The following is a 17,002-nucleotide window of genomic DNA, read 5'->3' on the forward strand; positions in this document are numbered from 1 at the left end:
CGCATCCTAACCATGCCGAGCTCCAAGAAGTGGTTAGCAAGGCCAAGGAGGCAGTGGCGGTTGAGATGGAAAGGCTACGAAGCTTTGATCATAAAGTCTACCTGACTAGGGCGCATGCCGAGGGGGACAAGGCGGGAACAATGCTTGCCTGGCTGGCTAATCCAACTAGGCGTAGCCACCCGATCTTGGCCATTGAGGAAGAAGGGGGAAACACCTACAATACCCAAGCCGAGATATTGGAAAGTTTCCGGGCATATTATGAAAGGCTATACGAGAGCGGGACAGAAGGCCAGGAATATGAGATTGACACCTTTTTGGAGGGACTGCAATTGCCGCGGCTAGAACAAGAACAGTCAGACGATCTGGGTAGGGACATTACACTAGCGGAGATAGGGAGTGCAGTGAAGCAGATGGCTCGAAACAAAACCCCGGGATTGGACGGCTTGCCCATAGAGTTTTACAGTAGATACCTGGTGAACCTGGCTCCGAGACTCCAGGCGGTATATACAACGAAGCTAGGTCGAGAGGGAGGCTACCTCAATCCATGTGCGAAGCTCTAATGATCCAGTTGCTGAAGCCGGGGAGGGAGAGTAATAAACTCTCCTCCTATCGCCCGTTGTCCATGCTGACGACAGACTATAAAATCCTGAGCAAAATATTGGCCAATAGACTGTTAAGCCACATGACGGAGCTGATCCACAGGGATCAATCCGGCTTCATCCCAGCGAGCAACACTACCATCAATATACGCCGACTGATACGACTAATTGGGGACCCAATGTCAGGGACGAGCATGCCTTTGGTGTTATCAATTGACATCGAGAAGGCGTTTGACAGTTTGGAATGGGAATACCTTTATAGGGTCATGCAACGTTTCGGCCTGGGAGATAAGTATATTGGTTAGACCAAAGTGTTGTACACGTCGGCGAAAGCACGGGTCAGGATAGGCTCCTTGATTTCGAGCCAATATCAAGTGGGCCGTGGCACTAGACAGGGGTGCTCGCTATCACCTCTGCTGTTTGCACTGGCGATGGAGCCTTTTGCGGCGGAAGCACGGACGGGGCGCTATTACAAAGGCCTAGTTTACCGGGGGAACCCGTAGGCTATCTCGCTGTATGCGGATGACCTCTTACTATTTCTGGAGAATGCGGATGAAGACCTGGAGGGGGCTGAAAGACTTCTCGAACTTTTTGGTAAGCTATCAGGCTTAAAGGTTAATTGGGCCAAATCCTGTTTATTCCCACTACGACAGGGGAGGAGCGACCTGCTAATCTCCAGGTACTCAAATGGGAGCCTACTTGTCTGAAATACCTGGGAGTATACGTATATCATTCGACGGCAGATATGCTAGAGGGCAATGTGGGCCGTTGTATTAGGGCATTGAAGGGAAGCATGACCTTTTGGACCACTCTTCCGCTCTCGGTGACGGGCCGTATATCCTTAACGAAAATGGTAGCCCTACCGCATCTCCTCTACTACTTCCGCACATTGCCGGTGTGGATACCGGGCTCGATTTTTCGGCAGTTGAGATCGTTGCTGATATCATTCCTATGGGGTACAGGCCGACGCAGAATAGCGTTAGACACGTTGCTTAGACCCAAAGATGAGGGAGGCATGGCAGTGCCGGATTTTGAGCTCTATTATTTGGCAGCTCAGTTGCAGGTCTTCACACAGGAGGTGGCGAGGGTGTATCGAGGCCCAGAACTAGAAAGGGACCCCCCGACATGTGCTTGCCTACATCACCCTGCAGCAGAGGCTCCTCCTCAGAGATCTCTCCGTAGAGCAGCAGACATTTCGGCATTGTTGGAATCGAGCGCGGCGGAGAGCAGGGATACGACGTATGTACGCACCAGAGATACCGTTGGGTATGGTGACAGCACTCCCTCACCGAGGCGACTGGTCACGACTGCAGGGGTGGGAAGATGCGGGGCTCCAAATGCTAGGTGACCTATATGAGGCGGGGTACTACTCCCATACCAGACCTTGGCGGATCGATTCGATCTGCCGAGAGGAGACTATCTGATGCATGCTGCTGTGATCAGAGCCCTGCAGGCGCATTGGGGAGAAGGGTTGCAGGAGCCAGCCACATCCATGGCCTGCCAATACACGATGATGGCGGCTGGCACTTATAAAGCAGTGACATGCCTATACTCTCGAATGCTTCGAGAAACGTTAAAGCCACTGCTAACGCTGAAGGCCAAGTGGGAATTGGATCTCCAGGTGGAGATTCCTGACACTACTTGGGCGCCACTGCTGAAGAGAGCAAGGAAGAGCACGAGAAATGCACAATTTCAATTGATACATTTCTACATCATCCATAGGGCCTACCTCACACTGGGGAAAATTGGGAAATATTTTGGAGTGGATAATGCAGCTTGCCCCAGATGCAATATAGCGGAGGCGGATTTGGGGCATATGCTATGGGATTGCCCACATTTACGAGACTACTGGCAGGAAATTGGAGAGACATTGAATAACGCAACGGATAGGGAGCTGCACTACACTAAGGTGGTAGGAGTGCTGCACTGGTTTCCGCACACACCCAAGAACAAGATAACTAGTAAGTTTATAGATATGGGATTAATACTGGCTAAAAGAGAAATTACTAGGAATTGGAAATCAAAAAAAAGGACCCCCATATAAGCGGTGGTATAATGAATGTCTTAAATGGGCGGCAAGCGAAAACACACTTAGGTATCCACTAGCACGACGCAATGCTGACGAAAGGGCGCTAGAAAGGGCGACAGCATGGGAGGCACTAGTGCAAGCGCTCCGAGATGGTACGGGGGAGGAAGAAGAGGAACACGCTGACTCAGAAACTGAAGATCCCACTGGCACACCAGGCGCACATTCTTTGTGAATAACACGTTCCTCCTGACAGCGGTCATACACGTACACTAATCGCGAATCCAGGCGTAGACGTAGGCATTGGGAGAAGAATAGGGGTGGGGAAAAAGTTGTGCAGTTGGGGAAGAGGAGAGGTTTAGGGAGGGGGAGGGGAGAAAAATATAAAAGCAGACTGCAGACATATTAGCACAAGGATTTAAAGTGCTCAGGGGCTGATGAGAGGGGTGAAAAACTGATTGACGCCGCCCGACCTCCGGGTTGTGGGCCCAGAGGCTGTGTAGACGAATCACCCGAGCTAATAATTAGTATTGTTCATGGTAATGTAAAGTGTTCATGAAAGTATGATATCTGTAAGATTTGGTTCTGCAATAAAAACGATGTTAAAAAAAAATGTCTATATGATGTGCCGACTCTGTGTCTGAATTTGCTTCTAATACGGAAGGTGAGCTCGCCCAGCATAGTCATGTTGGACGAGGCTAAACCGTCTTCCAGCAGACTACTGATCAATAAAAGATACTCTAGGCCCGGCGCTCAAGATAATAGGATTCCTTTACTGATTACTGATGCATTGCTTTTGGGTTGGGGCCGCCACCTGGGATAGGTTGAAATCAGTGGCCTCTGGTTAAGAGCCTGGCTCCACATCAGCCTTCAGGAGCTGAGGGTCATTTACTTGGCGTTGAAGGACTCCTTTCCATCCATCAAGGTGGTACGGGTGCTTAAGGACAACACCATCGCCATGTGGTACTGCAACAACCAGGGGGGGGGGGTCACAGACCTTGTACCAGACGCAGAATAGCGGGACCAGGAGGCCTTGTGCCACTGAAAATGCCTGGACCGCTAAAGACTTTTCCTGGTGGTGATCCTCCTTGCATGATCATTGAATGTGAGGGTAAATGAACTCAGCCGTCAGCACCTATTGGATCACGAAAGGCAGTTCCAACCGAAGGTGGCGCAAGGTCTCTTCTGCAAATGTGCGGAACCTTGCCTTGATCTAATAGCCACTGCAGAGAAGTTGCAATGTCAGCACTTCTGCACATTGGAGTTTCCAAGGCAACTCTTGCGCTGAGGCACATTCCTCCTGGATCTCAGGACTCCTTTTTCCTTTCTGCAGATACTGCTCCTGCCCTGAGTTCCCAAGAAGATCAGGGCAGACCGGCCCAAGTCATTCTAGTGCCTCCAGATTGGGCACAGAGAGTATGGTATCCAGAACTCCTGGGCTTGAGTCCTGGGCAATCAAGCTGCCTTTACAGGAGGATCTACTGGTGCAGCAGGGCAGGGTTCTATACTGTGGCCATTGCAATCCCCACCTCATGCATGGAGTTTAAGCAGGGACAGCTCAACACTTTTGACCTTTTTCTGGAAGTGGTTGATGTTATCTGAACAGCTAGGCGTGCCTCAAAAAAAATTGTATACACCTGTTGTTGAGACGAATTTGCTGTAACTTAGTCGCATAATAACTCAGCTCAAGGTCAAGCAGACCCATGTGTCCCTCTTCAAGGTCTAGCATAAAAATCGCCAGCGCCTCTCCTTCTTTTCCCTTCCAACACTAGGGAGACCAACTAGCTATGTAATGATTTGAACAAGCTGCATGCGATCGTATGCAGCAGGTTTTGCACAATATACATACACCGGGGAAGGAAAACCATCTTTGCTCCAGCGATCCCACCCACCACTGAGAGTGTCTATGGAGTTCAGAACACAACAGCTCGCCAACCCCTCTACTATCTTCCCCATGTAATGACGGTGTTCACCCTCCGCTCCCTATGCCAACATGATTCCCAAATGCCGACAAGCCTCTATCGCCCAATGTAGCCCCAGCGGAGGCAGCTCCCGGCCAGGCACCATGTGCAATGCCCTCAGCGGGAGCAACAGTGTCTTACAACTATTAGCCGTGAATCCAGCCACAGCTCCAAACTTGTCCAATAACAGCGGTACAGAGTCTCTGGGACGTCTCAAGTAAAACAACACATCCTCAGCGCGTAGTGATATTAGGTGTATGCCATCCCCAACCTGTATTTCATAGTCCCTCAGCCCCTCTTTGGAGCTTCACTGCCAGGAATCCCATGGCCAGTGCAGAGAACAGTGGAAACAAGGGGCAACCTTGGTGGGTGCTCATCTCCACCTCCCAGCCCGCCAACACCTGCCCACAATAACATACATGTGCCCGAGGTGCACTGTAAAGAAGCTTTACCCAACCACAGTAGACCGGACTAAAACCCATTTACTGCAGTACCTGAAGCATGTATGTCCAGTCAAGCGTATCGAACGCTATTGCGATGTCCACAGACACCAAATCGAACTCCTTGTGGCCTCCCTCGACAGCATGCAGCACATGACCCAATCTCCGCTGATTCATAGCCGCGCTTAGGCCCGGGATGAATCCGCACTGATCCACGTGAACCAGTGTCCCCACCACCCCTCGCAGCTGCTCCGCAAAGACTTTGCAGAGCACCTTTGTGTCTGCGTTAAGCATTGTCCCAGGTTTATAGGCCGCAGGATCCAATGTATGGCTTTGGCACCATGTAGACCACTCCCTCTCTAAGTGTGGGAGGCAGCTTACCCCGATGTCTCGCTTCCCTATAGACTTTCAACAGAAGTTCCATCCATCTTACGGGGGTTTCAGAGATTTGTAGACCTTTCCATATTTAATTTAGTTCATTGATCACTGTGCGTTTTTATGGTACAAGCAACAATGTATTTCTGATGAGGAGCATTTTAAACCTTTAGCGAGTGGGAATTGAGTTTGCTTTAGGAGCATTTCGTATCTTCATGTAGATGTATGATATTGCTTGCACGTCTTGGCCATCTGCCCTTTTAGTTAAAATTCTATATATTTTACAGACAGAGCCCAATGCCCAGGAACAACTTGAAATGTCGACGGGATTGAAAACATCTAACCTTGATGTACTTGCTGCAACACTGCAACATGCCAGCCCAGGTCTCCAACCACACTTGAAGCAGGTAAGGTACTTATCTGCTCTGTGCTAACTTAAAACAGAAGTAACTATTTCTGTAGAATCAGGTGATCCAGGATCACACAGCAGCTTCCTTATCACACCTTACTGAAGTAATCATGGCATGGAGTGATTTGATTTTGTGAGATGCACAGTACTCTCAAAAAGTATGATATTCCATGGTCAGACAATTATTTTTTTATTTTTTTTATTTAGAGCTGCTAACTGGTCCATTTGAAAGCACGTTTATTCAGCCCAGGCTTTTTAGCTAACAGCAATGTATATCTTAGTGCTTGTAGTTTCTATCTCACAACATGTTAAGTTCTGTGAGGTTGAACAGTATAGTGCAGCTACTGATGATACTTTAATAGTAGACATCTTAGAACTCCAAATTCTCGTTTGTGGAGCATGCAAGGGCAATGACTGCAGTGTGAGGAGACAGAGGGGCTCGGGGTTCTAAGATGCACAGTAAGAGAGGTATTGGTTTGTTATGAGGAGAATAGAAAGAATAACCTAGATATTACCATTTTACAATATGGGCCGTAGATGACATGACATGTGAGATGTTACGTGCAAAACCTCATTGATGGACAATACTCTGTAAGTTTCTTGCAATAGTTAGCATTTTCATTATTGTGTTTGAGAGGTTTTTTTTCTGTTTATGTACATGCCCGGGTTCTCCGGGTGTCTTAAAATACATCAATAGGCTGCATGTTTGCCCTTCAGATAGCTTAATAAATAATTCCCTCATAATGTCCACATTCAAGGTTTTTTGTATGTTATGGTGTAATCCCTCAGCTGAAAAATAAAGACTATTTGATTAATGGAAGTGTCTTGAGCTCTGTGTTTTATATTTTAATCATTTGTAAAATGCAAAAATAGGGAACTGATGTGTAGTGCTAGCCTTTTTGGGTGAGACTCAAAATCCACTCTCTGTCGCAATAATTAAAAAGCAGTTGATAGATTTTGTTCTGAAGCCCATGATTCTTTTTCCTCGTATTAGTTAATTTGTAAAACATTTCACTATTAACTGAAAAAGATCTTCCTCCTGTCATATAGTTTTAATATGTTGAAATTCCATGTGTCCTTTCACTGCAGTTCTTAGAATCCTTTTTGGAACGTAAGGCACCACCCATTTTCAAATAGACTGTGAAAAATATCCATGTTTCTTTATGAATCATGATTGAGCCTTTGTAAAATTTTACAGCGACATTAAACATATTGAACCTCTGTATATTTGTCAAACACATTGAAATCAGACAACATGTTTTGCAGCTCAAATTGCCACTTTGTCAAGGCTTTTAAGTGACTCGATTAGTTAATCTGCATAGAAATTCAGATTATTTTGACACAACAATCTTAAAAAAGGGCACAGGAGATATAAGATAGTAACATTCTTATATATATTTAAGAAAGACATTCCTGCCATCACTTCCCATCCCTCGGGGAGAAGACCCACCAATTTGTTACACCAAGGGTTGGATTCCCTTTCTTGGAGATGCACTGTGCCACTATCCTCTTTGCCACCCCTCAAGTAGTCGTAATCTCAAATTCATGCCCAAGGTGTCCACTAATGATCCTATCGAGCCCACATGTGAGAATAAGAAAAGTTCCCCTGATACTCAACTCATAACTATGATGGAAACCCATCTGATGCAGTGATTTCTTGGTCAGTGGTCAGCTCTTGTCTAATATTTATTTATCAACGCCCTTTTTCTGGCCAGTGATTGTGGACTCAGATTAAGAAATAATAACACCCATGACTTTCCCCATTTCATAATCTTTTTCCGCACTGCTCCCCTCAGAATGGGGTCTCTCACCTTATATTATTTACTCCCACCATTATCATGACACTAGTATTTCCTGTGGGTTGTTTCAACTTTAGTGACAGTCTGGAAGCCTCAAATACACATCTCAGCCCTCATCCTCTGCCATATCCAATAGGTCAGATAAAATCTCAGCAGAGCCTCTGCATTAGCTTCCACAGAAACATCCAGTATTAAAATAGATATGCCTCTGCACAGATTGTCTAGTGTTTCATTCCTTCCCTCGGGGTTCACCATGGCTGCATTGGCACTTTACTCCTATAATTTTGACTCCAGAAAGTTTGTTTTCATCTCTGATCCTCCAAAACGTGTAACATTGTTTTAGTACTCCTAAATTTTTGTTCCACACTGCAAGGACAGCTCTTCATATTTCATCTTCATGTCTTTTAGCACTGTTTTAATTGTGGCTGTCTTTTTCCTCAGACTGTTATTTAAGACACTGATTTATTTATTTATTTATTGAGTTTATAAAGTGCACAGCTACCTCCAACGGAGGTGTCCCGGCGCTAAAATGCGGAGTACAGGAAGATGAAGCAGACTGCCAGATGTTTCAAGGCTAAGGGAGGCTAAAAAACAGGTTTGTAGGAGTTTGCGGAAGGCAGTGTCCGAATTGGCCTTCCTTAGGAACTCAGGAAGGGAGTTCCAAAGGTGGGCCGTTCTAACCATAAAAGATCGACCACCTAATCTAGCTTTTTTAAAGTGAGGGGTGACCAGAAGTACTTGGTGATTAGATCTCAGAGTCCTTGTCTGTTGGCATTTTCGAAGTCTTTTTCTCAGGTAGTGGGGGCCAGTTTCCTTGATTGCCCTGTAGGCGAGAGTAAGCGCTTTGAATTCCACCCTCCTTTTTACTGGCAGCCAATGTAGGCTCCGTAAATGGGGGGATATATGATGTCGAATTGGGAGTTTTCTGATGAGCCTGGCGGCCGCATTTTGTATAGTCTGTAATTTCCTTATCATATAGTCAGGCAAAACCAGGTACAGACTATTGTCATAGTCCACTTGGGACGTAATGAGTGGCTGGACTACTGTCTTTCTGCAGTCCATGGGAAGAAGGTGGAGAAATCTCCGTAGGGACTTCATTTTCCAGAAGCATAGAGAAGAGACATGGCTGATCTGAACCTTACAAGAGAGAGCAGAATTAAACTTGATCCCCAGATTTCTTGATGAGGACACAGGGTGAGGTGGGGGATTGAGCTCAGGAAGCCACCATTAGTTCGAGTGGGGGGGGATGGCTGATTAAAAAATAAAACCTCCGTTTTATCTGGGTTCAATCTCAGGCAGTTCTTTGTCATCCACGTAGAGATATCAACCAGACAATGTCTGAAGTTGGAAAAGGCTACTTTGGATATATTTCTGAACGAGAACACAAGCTGTGTATGTCAGCATACGCGATTACATTTATCCCATGTTGTTCAATGAGGGGGGCTAGTGGGGAGAGGTAGTCATTAAAAAGTCTTGGGCTCAAGGCTGAGCCCTGTGGGACTCCACAGACTATAGGGCGTGAAGATGCAAGGTGGGGGTGCAGCAGTATTTTCTGGGGCCGGTCTTCCAAAAAGGAGCCAAACCAGGATGGAGTGGTTCCTGTCACTTCCAGTTGTCTTAATCTGTCAAGCAGAATCGCATGGGACACCGTATCGAATGCTGCAGACAGATCAAGCAGCACGATCATAGCACATTGGCCATTGTCCAGGGTCACTCGGACATTCTCAGCAACCTCCAACAGTGCCATCTCAGTACTGTATCCTGACCTAAAGTCAGACTGACAATCATGGAGAAGTTTGTTGGCTTCTAGGTATGCAGACAGCTGTTTTTAAGCTTCCTGTTCCAGGATTTTGTCCGGTGCTGGCAAGAGGGAGATGAGCCTGAAGTTTTTCAAATCAACCGGATCAGCATCTTCTTTTTTAAGAATAGGTTGAACCAGTGCAGTTTTCCAGACTGAAGGGTAAATACCGGTATTCAGAGAAGAATTCCAAAGAAGGTTAAGGTGGGTATTTAATGCTGGGGCCAGAAGTTTTAAAAACCTAACTGGACAGGGATCTAGTGGAGATCCCGATTACGTTTTTACCAGCTGGCTAAAAGAGGCCTCCAGGCTGAAAGGAATGAATTCAGACCAGGTGTGAAAAAGGAGGGGGGAGGGGGGGGCAGTGACTTCCCTTGTGGGAAATGAGGAGTAAATGGTTTATATTTTGTCTTGAAAGAAGACAGAGAGACCTTCGCAAAGTGAGGTAGAGGGTACTATTTTGCTGTGCATAGAGTCAGGTTTCATAAAATCTTGAACAATCTTAAAAAATTATTTTGCGGAGTTATTTGCCGATTTAATTTGAGCTGCGGTGAAATCCCTAATCGATCTGTGCTTTGAACTGTGGAAGTGCTTTAATGCTGTTCTATAGGCATTTTTGGATTCAGTGTTATAGGTGGACTGCAACAGGGTCCTCTTTCTCTCCTCCCCCCTCCTCACCACCATCTCCACCACAAGGCATGTTAATTTCCTTTACTGAATACAGGAACAAATCCTCTTTGCTTGTTGTTCATGTATCTTATTGGGGGATTCAAAGAAATCTTCATGCCCTTCCTTGGCCCAGTATCAGAGTCCAATGAGATTCTTCCTCACCTAAATTTGATGAGAAATGCAGACAGTAAAGGTCTTACTGGTAGACTGCTCATATGGCAAGGCAAGCGGTGCAGCAAAAGGCCGAAATCCAGGACCAGATGTTGCTTGCATGTTGACGTCAAGAGCGAGACGAGACCTCTACCCCTGGGAACCCAATCTTGGTGGGGGTCTAAGTTATGTTGCCATGTCTTAGTTTAAGTGCTGTGCCACATACTGCTCCCAACCAAAGACTCACCGATGCCCCAGAGCTTCTCCTCAGCTCTCTCTTGGGCAGTGGGCTCAGATCAGACTGCACCACCGGCTCAAAATGTTAACTAGCACCTAAACCTCAGCTGGTTACCTGGGGAGGATTGCAGCATGCACTAGGGTGCCTCATTTGCTATGGCCAAACTCCATTGTTAACAAAGCGTGTTTTAACTCAAACTGCAGCACTGGCAGAAATGCTCCCAAGTCAGGTAGGTTGGACAGAAAAATAGAGTCCAGGCAGCAGCTTGGGAAATTGTGACCATTTTAGCTCCCAGCCAACTTCGCCCCCTGTGTAACCGTTTAGTAGATGTTATTTTTAAATGATTTAATATTTGGATCTGGTACAGTTTATTAAGAACACCACAAGTACCACCAACATTGGCTCAATTTTATTGCTATATACGGAAAGCTACTTGCCATCTGGCCATACCGTAATAGCATTGTAATAACTAATAAGAAAGAGACTATTAGTTATGGATTCCTCACCTTAGAATTACCTCCAGGCGTCAGATTGGATCCGGAGAATTTTTCTTCAGCAGTACCCCTGCGCGTTGGTAGGTTGCATCAGTTAACTCTGCATTTGTTGTTGGCGTTGTGATTGCCCGAATAACGTTGTGGTCTCTACTTAGACGGTGCCCCTGCGCACTGACGTCAGTTATTTCTTTTTCTGCGCCAGCGAGCGTAGATACGGAGAGAGCGGTACCTCTAGTCACTTTTTGATTCTCTTTTTTGTCGACTTCTTTTCGAGTTGTCACGACTCCTGGTGCACAGGGATGTCATCTTGGCAGACTGGCTTAAAGCCTTGTGGCTCCTGCCACAAGCTGAGGTCGGTGACGGACCCCCATCTCGTGTGCATGGAGCGCTACCATAAGTCGTGCTCCGACTGCCGGGCCATGAACTGAAGTCTTTGCAGGAGCGGTCCTGAAAGCTTCTGGCGGCCCGGCAGTCGGATCCTGCGCCGCTCGAGGTCCCGGTCGAGAGGGAGGTCGTGTGACCAGTCGCGGAGCCATCACCACCACTCCTCGTCAAAGTGTTTGTCTTCGTGTAAGTCGAAGCACAAAAAGACGGTGAAGAAGCATTGTCGCTCCTTGCGTTCTCCCCGTCCATCGTCTGACATGACGCTGGATGCGGATGGTAGTCCGACTCCATCCGAGGAGTCTGTTTAGTCGACTCCGAGCTCCCCTCCCTTCCAGGAGCCAGGGTGACATCTGGCCAACTTTGTAGTTTTTACGAAGCCCTTCATTCTATCTTTGGGCAACCCGACTCCGCCGGAACGCCTTTGGGCACCACAGACTCGGCTGGGAGCTCTAGGCCGTCGATACCGGTGGCTTCGGCTCTGGCGCCGCAGGGCCCCCAGGGATTCAGGCCTGGATCCAGATCGGCGCCGGTCGACCTTGTGACACCTCCTCTAGCGCCGAATCCATTGGCGACACCTCCGCCCCCTTCAACGCCGGTTGTGTCCCTAACCGGCGTCGACCATGGCCTCCCCCTCGATGTGGACACTGAGCTGGACCAACGTCGCCCGATGTCAGGACCGGTGCCGACCAGTAATTTTTTACCCCTGTTCTCCCCTGGTGTTCCCCATCACCCTGAGTGGCTACCAGAGGAGGGGTAGGAGGACTGAGAGGGGTCTGTGGACCCTCTGGCAGACCAGTTAGAAGAACTGGACTGGAGAGAGGAGTTGGGTGAGGCCAATGGTCTGGACACCTCCCCAGACCTTGGCATGCTATCTCCCCCTACTGTGGCTATGGTGGAGGGTGCATCATACGCAGTGATGTTGCGTAGGTCGGCTGAGGCATTAAACCTTGAGCTTCCTACTGTGGCAGTCATGTCTAACCTCCTGACCGTGGTGCTTCAACCGGCAGCGGCCTCTACGGAGCCCGTGCTGCTGTTCAATTAGGCCCTCACGGATATCCTTTTGGGCACTTGGTCCAAGCGCAACACAGGGGCTCCTGTAGATAGGATGAATTCCCGACGCCACCCCCCGGCCCAGTGTGACACCATTTTCCTTTCCCAATACCCCACCCCTGAGAGCCTGGTGGTCCAGGCCTCGACTTCCATGGGCGCATTCCCTACCGCACCACCTGATAGGTAATTCAAGAAGCTGGACCACCTTGGGAAGAAGATGTTTTCTTCTTGCAGCTTAGGAGTGCGGTCGATGAACACGGCACATGTCTTTTGGGCCCTTACTCCCACTCAGTGTGAGACATGGTCGCGCAGGTGCTGCCACAGTGCCCGGAGGAGACCCGGGCCGTGCTCTCTCGTGCAGTTGCTGAAGGGAGAGACACAGCGAAGTTCCCCATAAGATGTTGGATGGACACCGCTGACCCTCTGGGCAGGACGATTTCAATGTCTGTAGCCCTACGACGCTATGCCTGTAGCCCTAAGACGCTACGCTTGGCTGAGGTCCACTGGCTTTTCGGGCAAGCTACAGTTTTGGACATGCTCTTTGATGGCCGTCGCTTGTTTGGCGGCAAAACAGAAAACGTGCGCAAGCGCTTTAAGGACTCCAGGGCTACGGCTAGGTCCTTGGGCCTCGCTCCCACCTCTCGCCCTGCACACTCTTCTTTTCGTCCCTTTCATGGCTACAGAAGGGGTGCCCGCCACGTTCCACCCAGAGCAACAGGCCTGCGCAAGCTGTCCAGCCTCTGCATCACTGGCATGGGAACCACTGTTGTGGGTCTTAGGGCCATCGGGAGGGCCTGTTCACCAGTGCCCCCTCTGCAGCAGCCCCCAAGCCGTCCTAGTCTGACCTTTCAGGGCTACCATTTGCCAGTTGGCTGCAGGATTCGCCATCACCTCCCCCACTGGCTCAGCATCACATCGGACAGGTGGGTATTGCAGATAGTACGAAGGTGCTACTCCCTCCCCTTCGAGACTACCCCTCCATCCATGCCACCTCAATTTCATTGCTTGTCGGGCGATCACTTAGCCCTTCTCCACCAGGAAGTTATGGCTCTCTTGGCCAAGGGAGCCATCGAGCAAGTTCCTGCCCCAGAAGTAGGACGTGGTTGTTATTCCCACTACTTTCTGGTGCCCAAGAAGGACAAGGGCCTGCATCCTATCTTGGATCTCAGAAACATCAACAGGTCTGTTGGGTTTACATATAATATTTGGGGCACACTTCAAAGGAGAGAAACAGAATGGCAAAATAATTTGTGTGTATCCACTGTCTGGTTGCTGAAAGTTCATCTTTGTTCTACCAGACTTCTGTCTCTGAGTTTGTTGGGGGTATAGTCTGCCTAAAAATCGATTTAAGTGCTAGACGTGACAGGACTCTAAGTTTACCATAGTACACTCCCTACTCACACCAAGTCCTCAGAGCTCGAGTTTAGTGCGGCCAAAGACTCTGGCCATCTTCAAAATGCCCACAGTGGGTAGGGTTAGTACCAGAAACCTTCAGTGGTCATTCCACCTACTAGCTTGTGCCAGGCGTAAATGTGGCATCTTAGGCACCCACTTCAGAACACTTTCTGGATCTGTGGAAGAACAGAAAAAGGACTGGTTCTGCTGTCTTTGACCTTAGTAAAGCTCTGAAGACTGGACCTGCTCTTCGTCTTGACAAAGAAGCAGGCTCCAAAGGTCATAAGGGGTGAAAGGGAAACAACAAGTTACCAGACACCTTTTCCTACAACTGCCCAGCTAACCAGTGAAAACTAGGCCTCCTAAGTGTCTTAAGTGCCTCCCTCAAGGTTCTGGGGCCTTTAGAAGTGCACTCCTGTGTTAGATTGAGAATTAAAGGACTAAAGCCAGAAGGTGAAATGTTTGACCAGGAAAAATCAATTCAGAGGGGATTTCTAGTTGTAGAACTAGTGGCAGGCATGAAATGTTACAGTGAATCGCTGTAATTATATAATTAAAATAAATATGACTTGCATGGATTGTCTAAGAGGTCCAGTACCCGCAACTGAGGTGTAGTAGAGGTTGCCAATTACAGTTGTTGGCCTGCTAAGGTTGCTAGGCTTCAAATGATTTCAGGCTCCAGCTTAAGGGTGAACATGGAACATTTAATACATAGCTACAATTAAAATCATATCACTGAGACAACGGTGCAGTGATGTTAAGATATTAGAAGTGCCTAATGTATCACTATGTGAAGTTTTAAGTAAGCACGTGTGTAAGTGTTGTGGGGTGTTAAATCACATTACATGTTGTTAAATGGTGTTTGACCACAATATTTCCACTAAACAATACAATGAACACGTGTGAAGCATTTCAAATTAGATATTTTACAGCTTAGGTCACAGTTTGTATAAACTGTTGATTTACATCATGAGTATCAATCAATCAATATTATCTTTATTCGGTTTTCGAAGAAAGCTATAAAAGAACATTTTTAAAAACAGTTTCAGTTACAATGGAATACATTTTAAAAAAAAATTCTTATGTACACTGAATGGATTGCTAGAGGTACAATGATTACACACTATTAAGATTAGAGCGATGGTTAATACAGAATTTTAAAAAATAGGCAATCGATTTTACGTATAGTTCATTTTCCAACAATGGCAGTGCCAATAGCGCTGGACGACATCTTCGGAATCCCATGATCTTTAATACTGGAACTATCCAGCGAGTACGGGGTGCTACAAAACATTTACAAAACAGTACTGTGTGGATATTACTTTGGTTAGAAACACAGTCACAGGGGCAAAGTGAAAGGCTTGTCGACCAATCGTTTTGGGTGGGAAATGAAACAAGCCTAAAAAAACTACTCAGTCTAAATCTAGTCAATAGAAATTTCTCAAAATGACTTGGATCTGATTTTAAATACGGCTCTAGGCAAAGGTCGTTTGGCTATGCAGTTAATGTAATGCAGATTTTTTCCAACTTCTTTGGCCAATCTAAGGTCTCTCAAGTGTAACAAACATGAGTTTTTAAGATCTTTCTTCGAAATTTTGGAGATCGTTGTCGGCTCCGTATAGCAACCTGGAGAACCCAGATCGCCAAAGAACGATTTTACATAATCTAGCCACCTTATTTTATAGGATTTGTCTAGTGACATACAGTCCTTTATGAGGGCTCTGGTTAAATGGCAATGATCGTTTGTCCAGATGCGCCTCCACATCATTATAGGCTGAATCTTTATCAGGTCCCAGATATAGTCAATGCCTAGTTCTAGATGACATCCGTATGTGGTTGTGCTTCTGGGGACTGAAGGTCAATAGCAGAGAAAGGAGTTCTCGACTTTCTGGATTTCATCTACGTTTGAGTATCCCCACACACCCGCGCCATAGCTTGCAACACTAGTACATTTTGCCTGAAATATTTTTAACATTTCCTCGGGCGATCTCTTCCCGAGTTTTTGGGCAAAGGATGTTAGCGCTGCTGTGGCCCTACATCATGAGTAATCTGATTGACATTAAATATGTTTTTTCATGTGATCTAGAAATACAAATGATCAAGTCAGTTTTGTTGTACTGTGAAAGTAAACTGGAATTCGACTTTTGCGCTGTCTCTCTCTCTCTCTCACACATACCCACACAAACACACACACACACATTCAGATGCATTGAATGTAATATGCTATTTATTACCATTGTTAAGTGTGAGGAGGGGCCATGAATCAGGAGAGGGGAAGCTTTATTTTTTTGTACGATTAAATTGGTCAGTCCGTTATCATGATGAATGAAGGTGGTCCTTGCTGATAAATATATATGTTGGGAGTGTGAGGTAGGGATGGTTCAGTAAAATAAATGCAACCATTTAGCAAGTTTTCTTTTGGCCCGTGGAGTAGTAGAACACTGAATCCAGTGATACTCATTTAATCAAATTAGTTAAAGTCCATATTCAGATAAAAAGTGAGACTTGCAGATTGGTCACAGAACTTTAGAGTAGACACTACTGCAATGTAAGTAAGCCTTAGAGCTACATGCACTTTTTACTGAAGATTCTTATGGCCCATTGTCGGGTGGCCCTGTCAGCAATCTATAACCATGGTAGTCCTTACCATACCTCAAGGCCAATGTTTTATTTCCTCTCTGATCTCTGAGGCATTCGTTACACTGGACCTGTTATTTAGTCTGTAAGCACTATTACTTTATTGAGTTTCTCTTACTGCAGGCCGGACATGCACTGCTTCAGCTGAAACTTCTTGTGTTTTTTTTAAGCAGCACTGCCGCCCCTGTAATATAATCCTGTGCTAATGGGCTAAAGCTGACAACAGCACATCTGTGTTACATGTCATCAGCACTAAGCCGCCTTACGGGTTGTTTTCAAAAGCCTGTCTTATTAACAACACCACCACCAATACCACCACCACCACCAATACCATCACCACCACCAATACTACCACCACCGCCACCAATACTACCACCACCACCATCAATACCACCACCACCATCAACACCACCAATACCACCACTCCCAATACCACCACCAATACCACCACCACCATCAATACCTCCACCACCACCAATAACACCACCAGTACCACCACCACCACCAATTCAATACCATGGCCAATACCACCACCATCAATACCATCACCATCAATACCACCACCACCACTACCACCA

General features: G+C 46.8%; 1 protein-coding gene across 1 annotated transcript in view; it reads left to right on the top strand.

Annotated features, from left to right (window-relative positions):
- The window catches only part of LOC147685096 (uncharacterized), a 1,199,247-nt gene that overhangs the window by 90,466 nt on the left and 1,091,779 nt on the right, over nt 1–17,002 (top strand). The window contains exon 3 of the mRNA XM_086940986.1: nt 5,689–5,808. Within this exon, the coding sequence (XP_086797112.1) occupies nt 5,689–5,808 (120 nt within the window). The remainder of the gene's footprint in view (nt 1–5,688; nt 5,809–17,002) is intronic.

Source organism: Lissotriton vulgaris, chromosome 10 (assembly GCF_964263255.1).
Source record: "Lissotriton vulgaris chromosome 10, aLisVul1.2, whole genome shotgun sequence".
NCBI lineage: Eukaryota > Metazoa > Chordata > Amphibia > Caudata > Salamandridae > Lissotriton > Lissotriton vulgaris.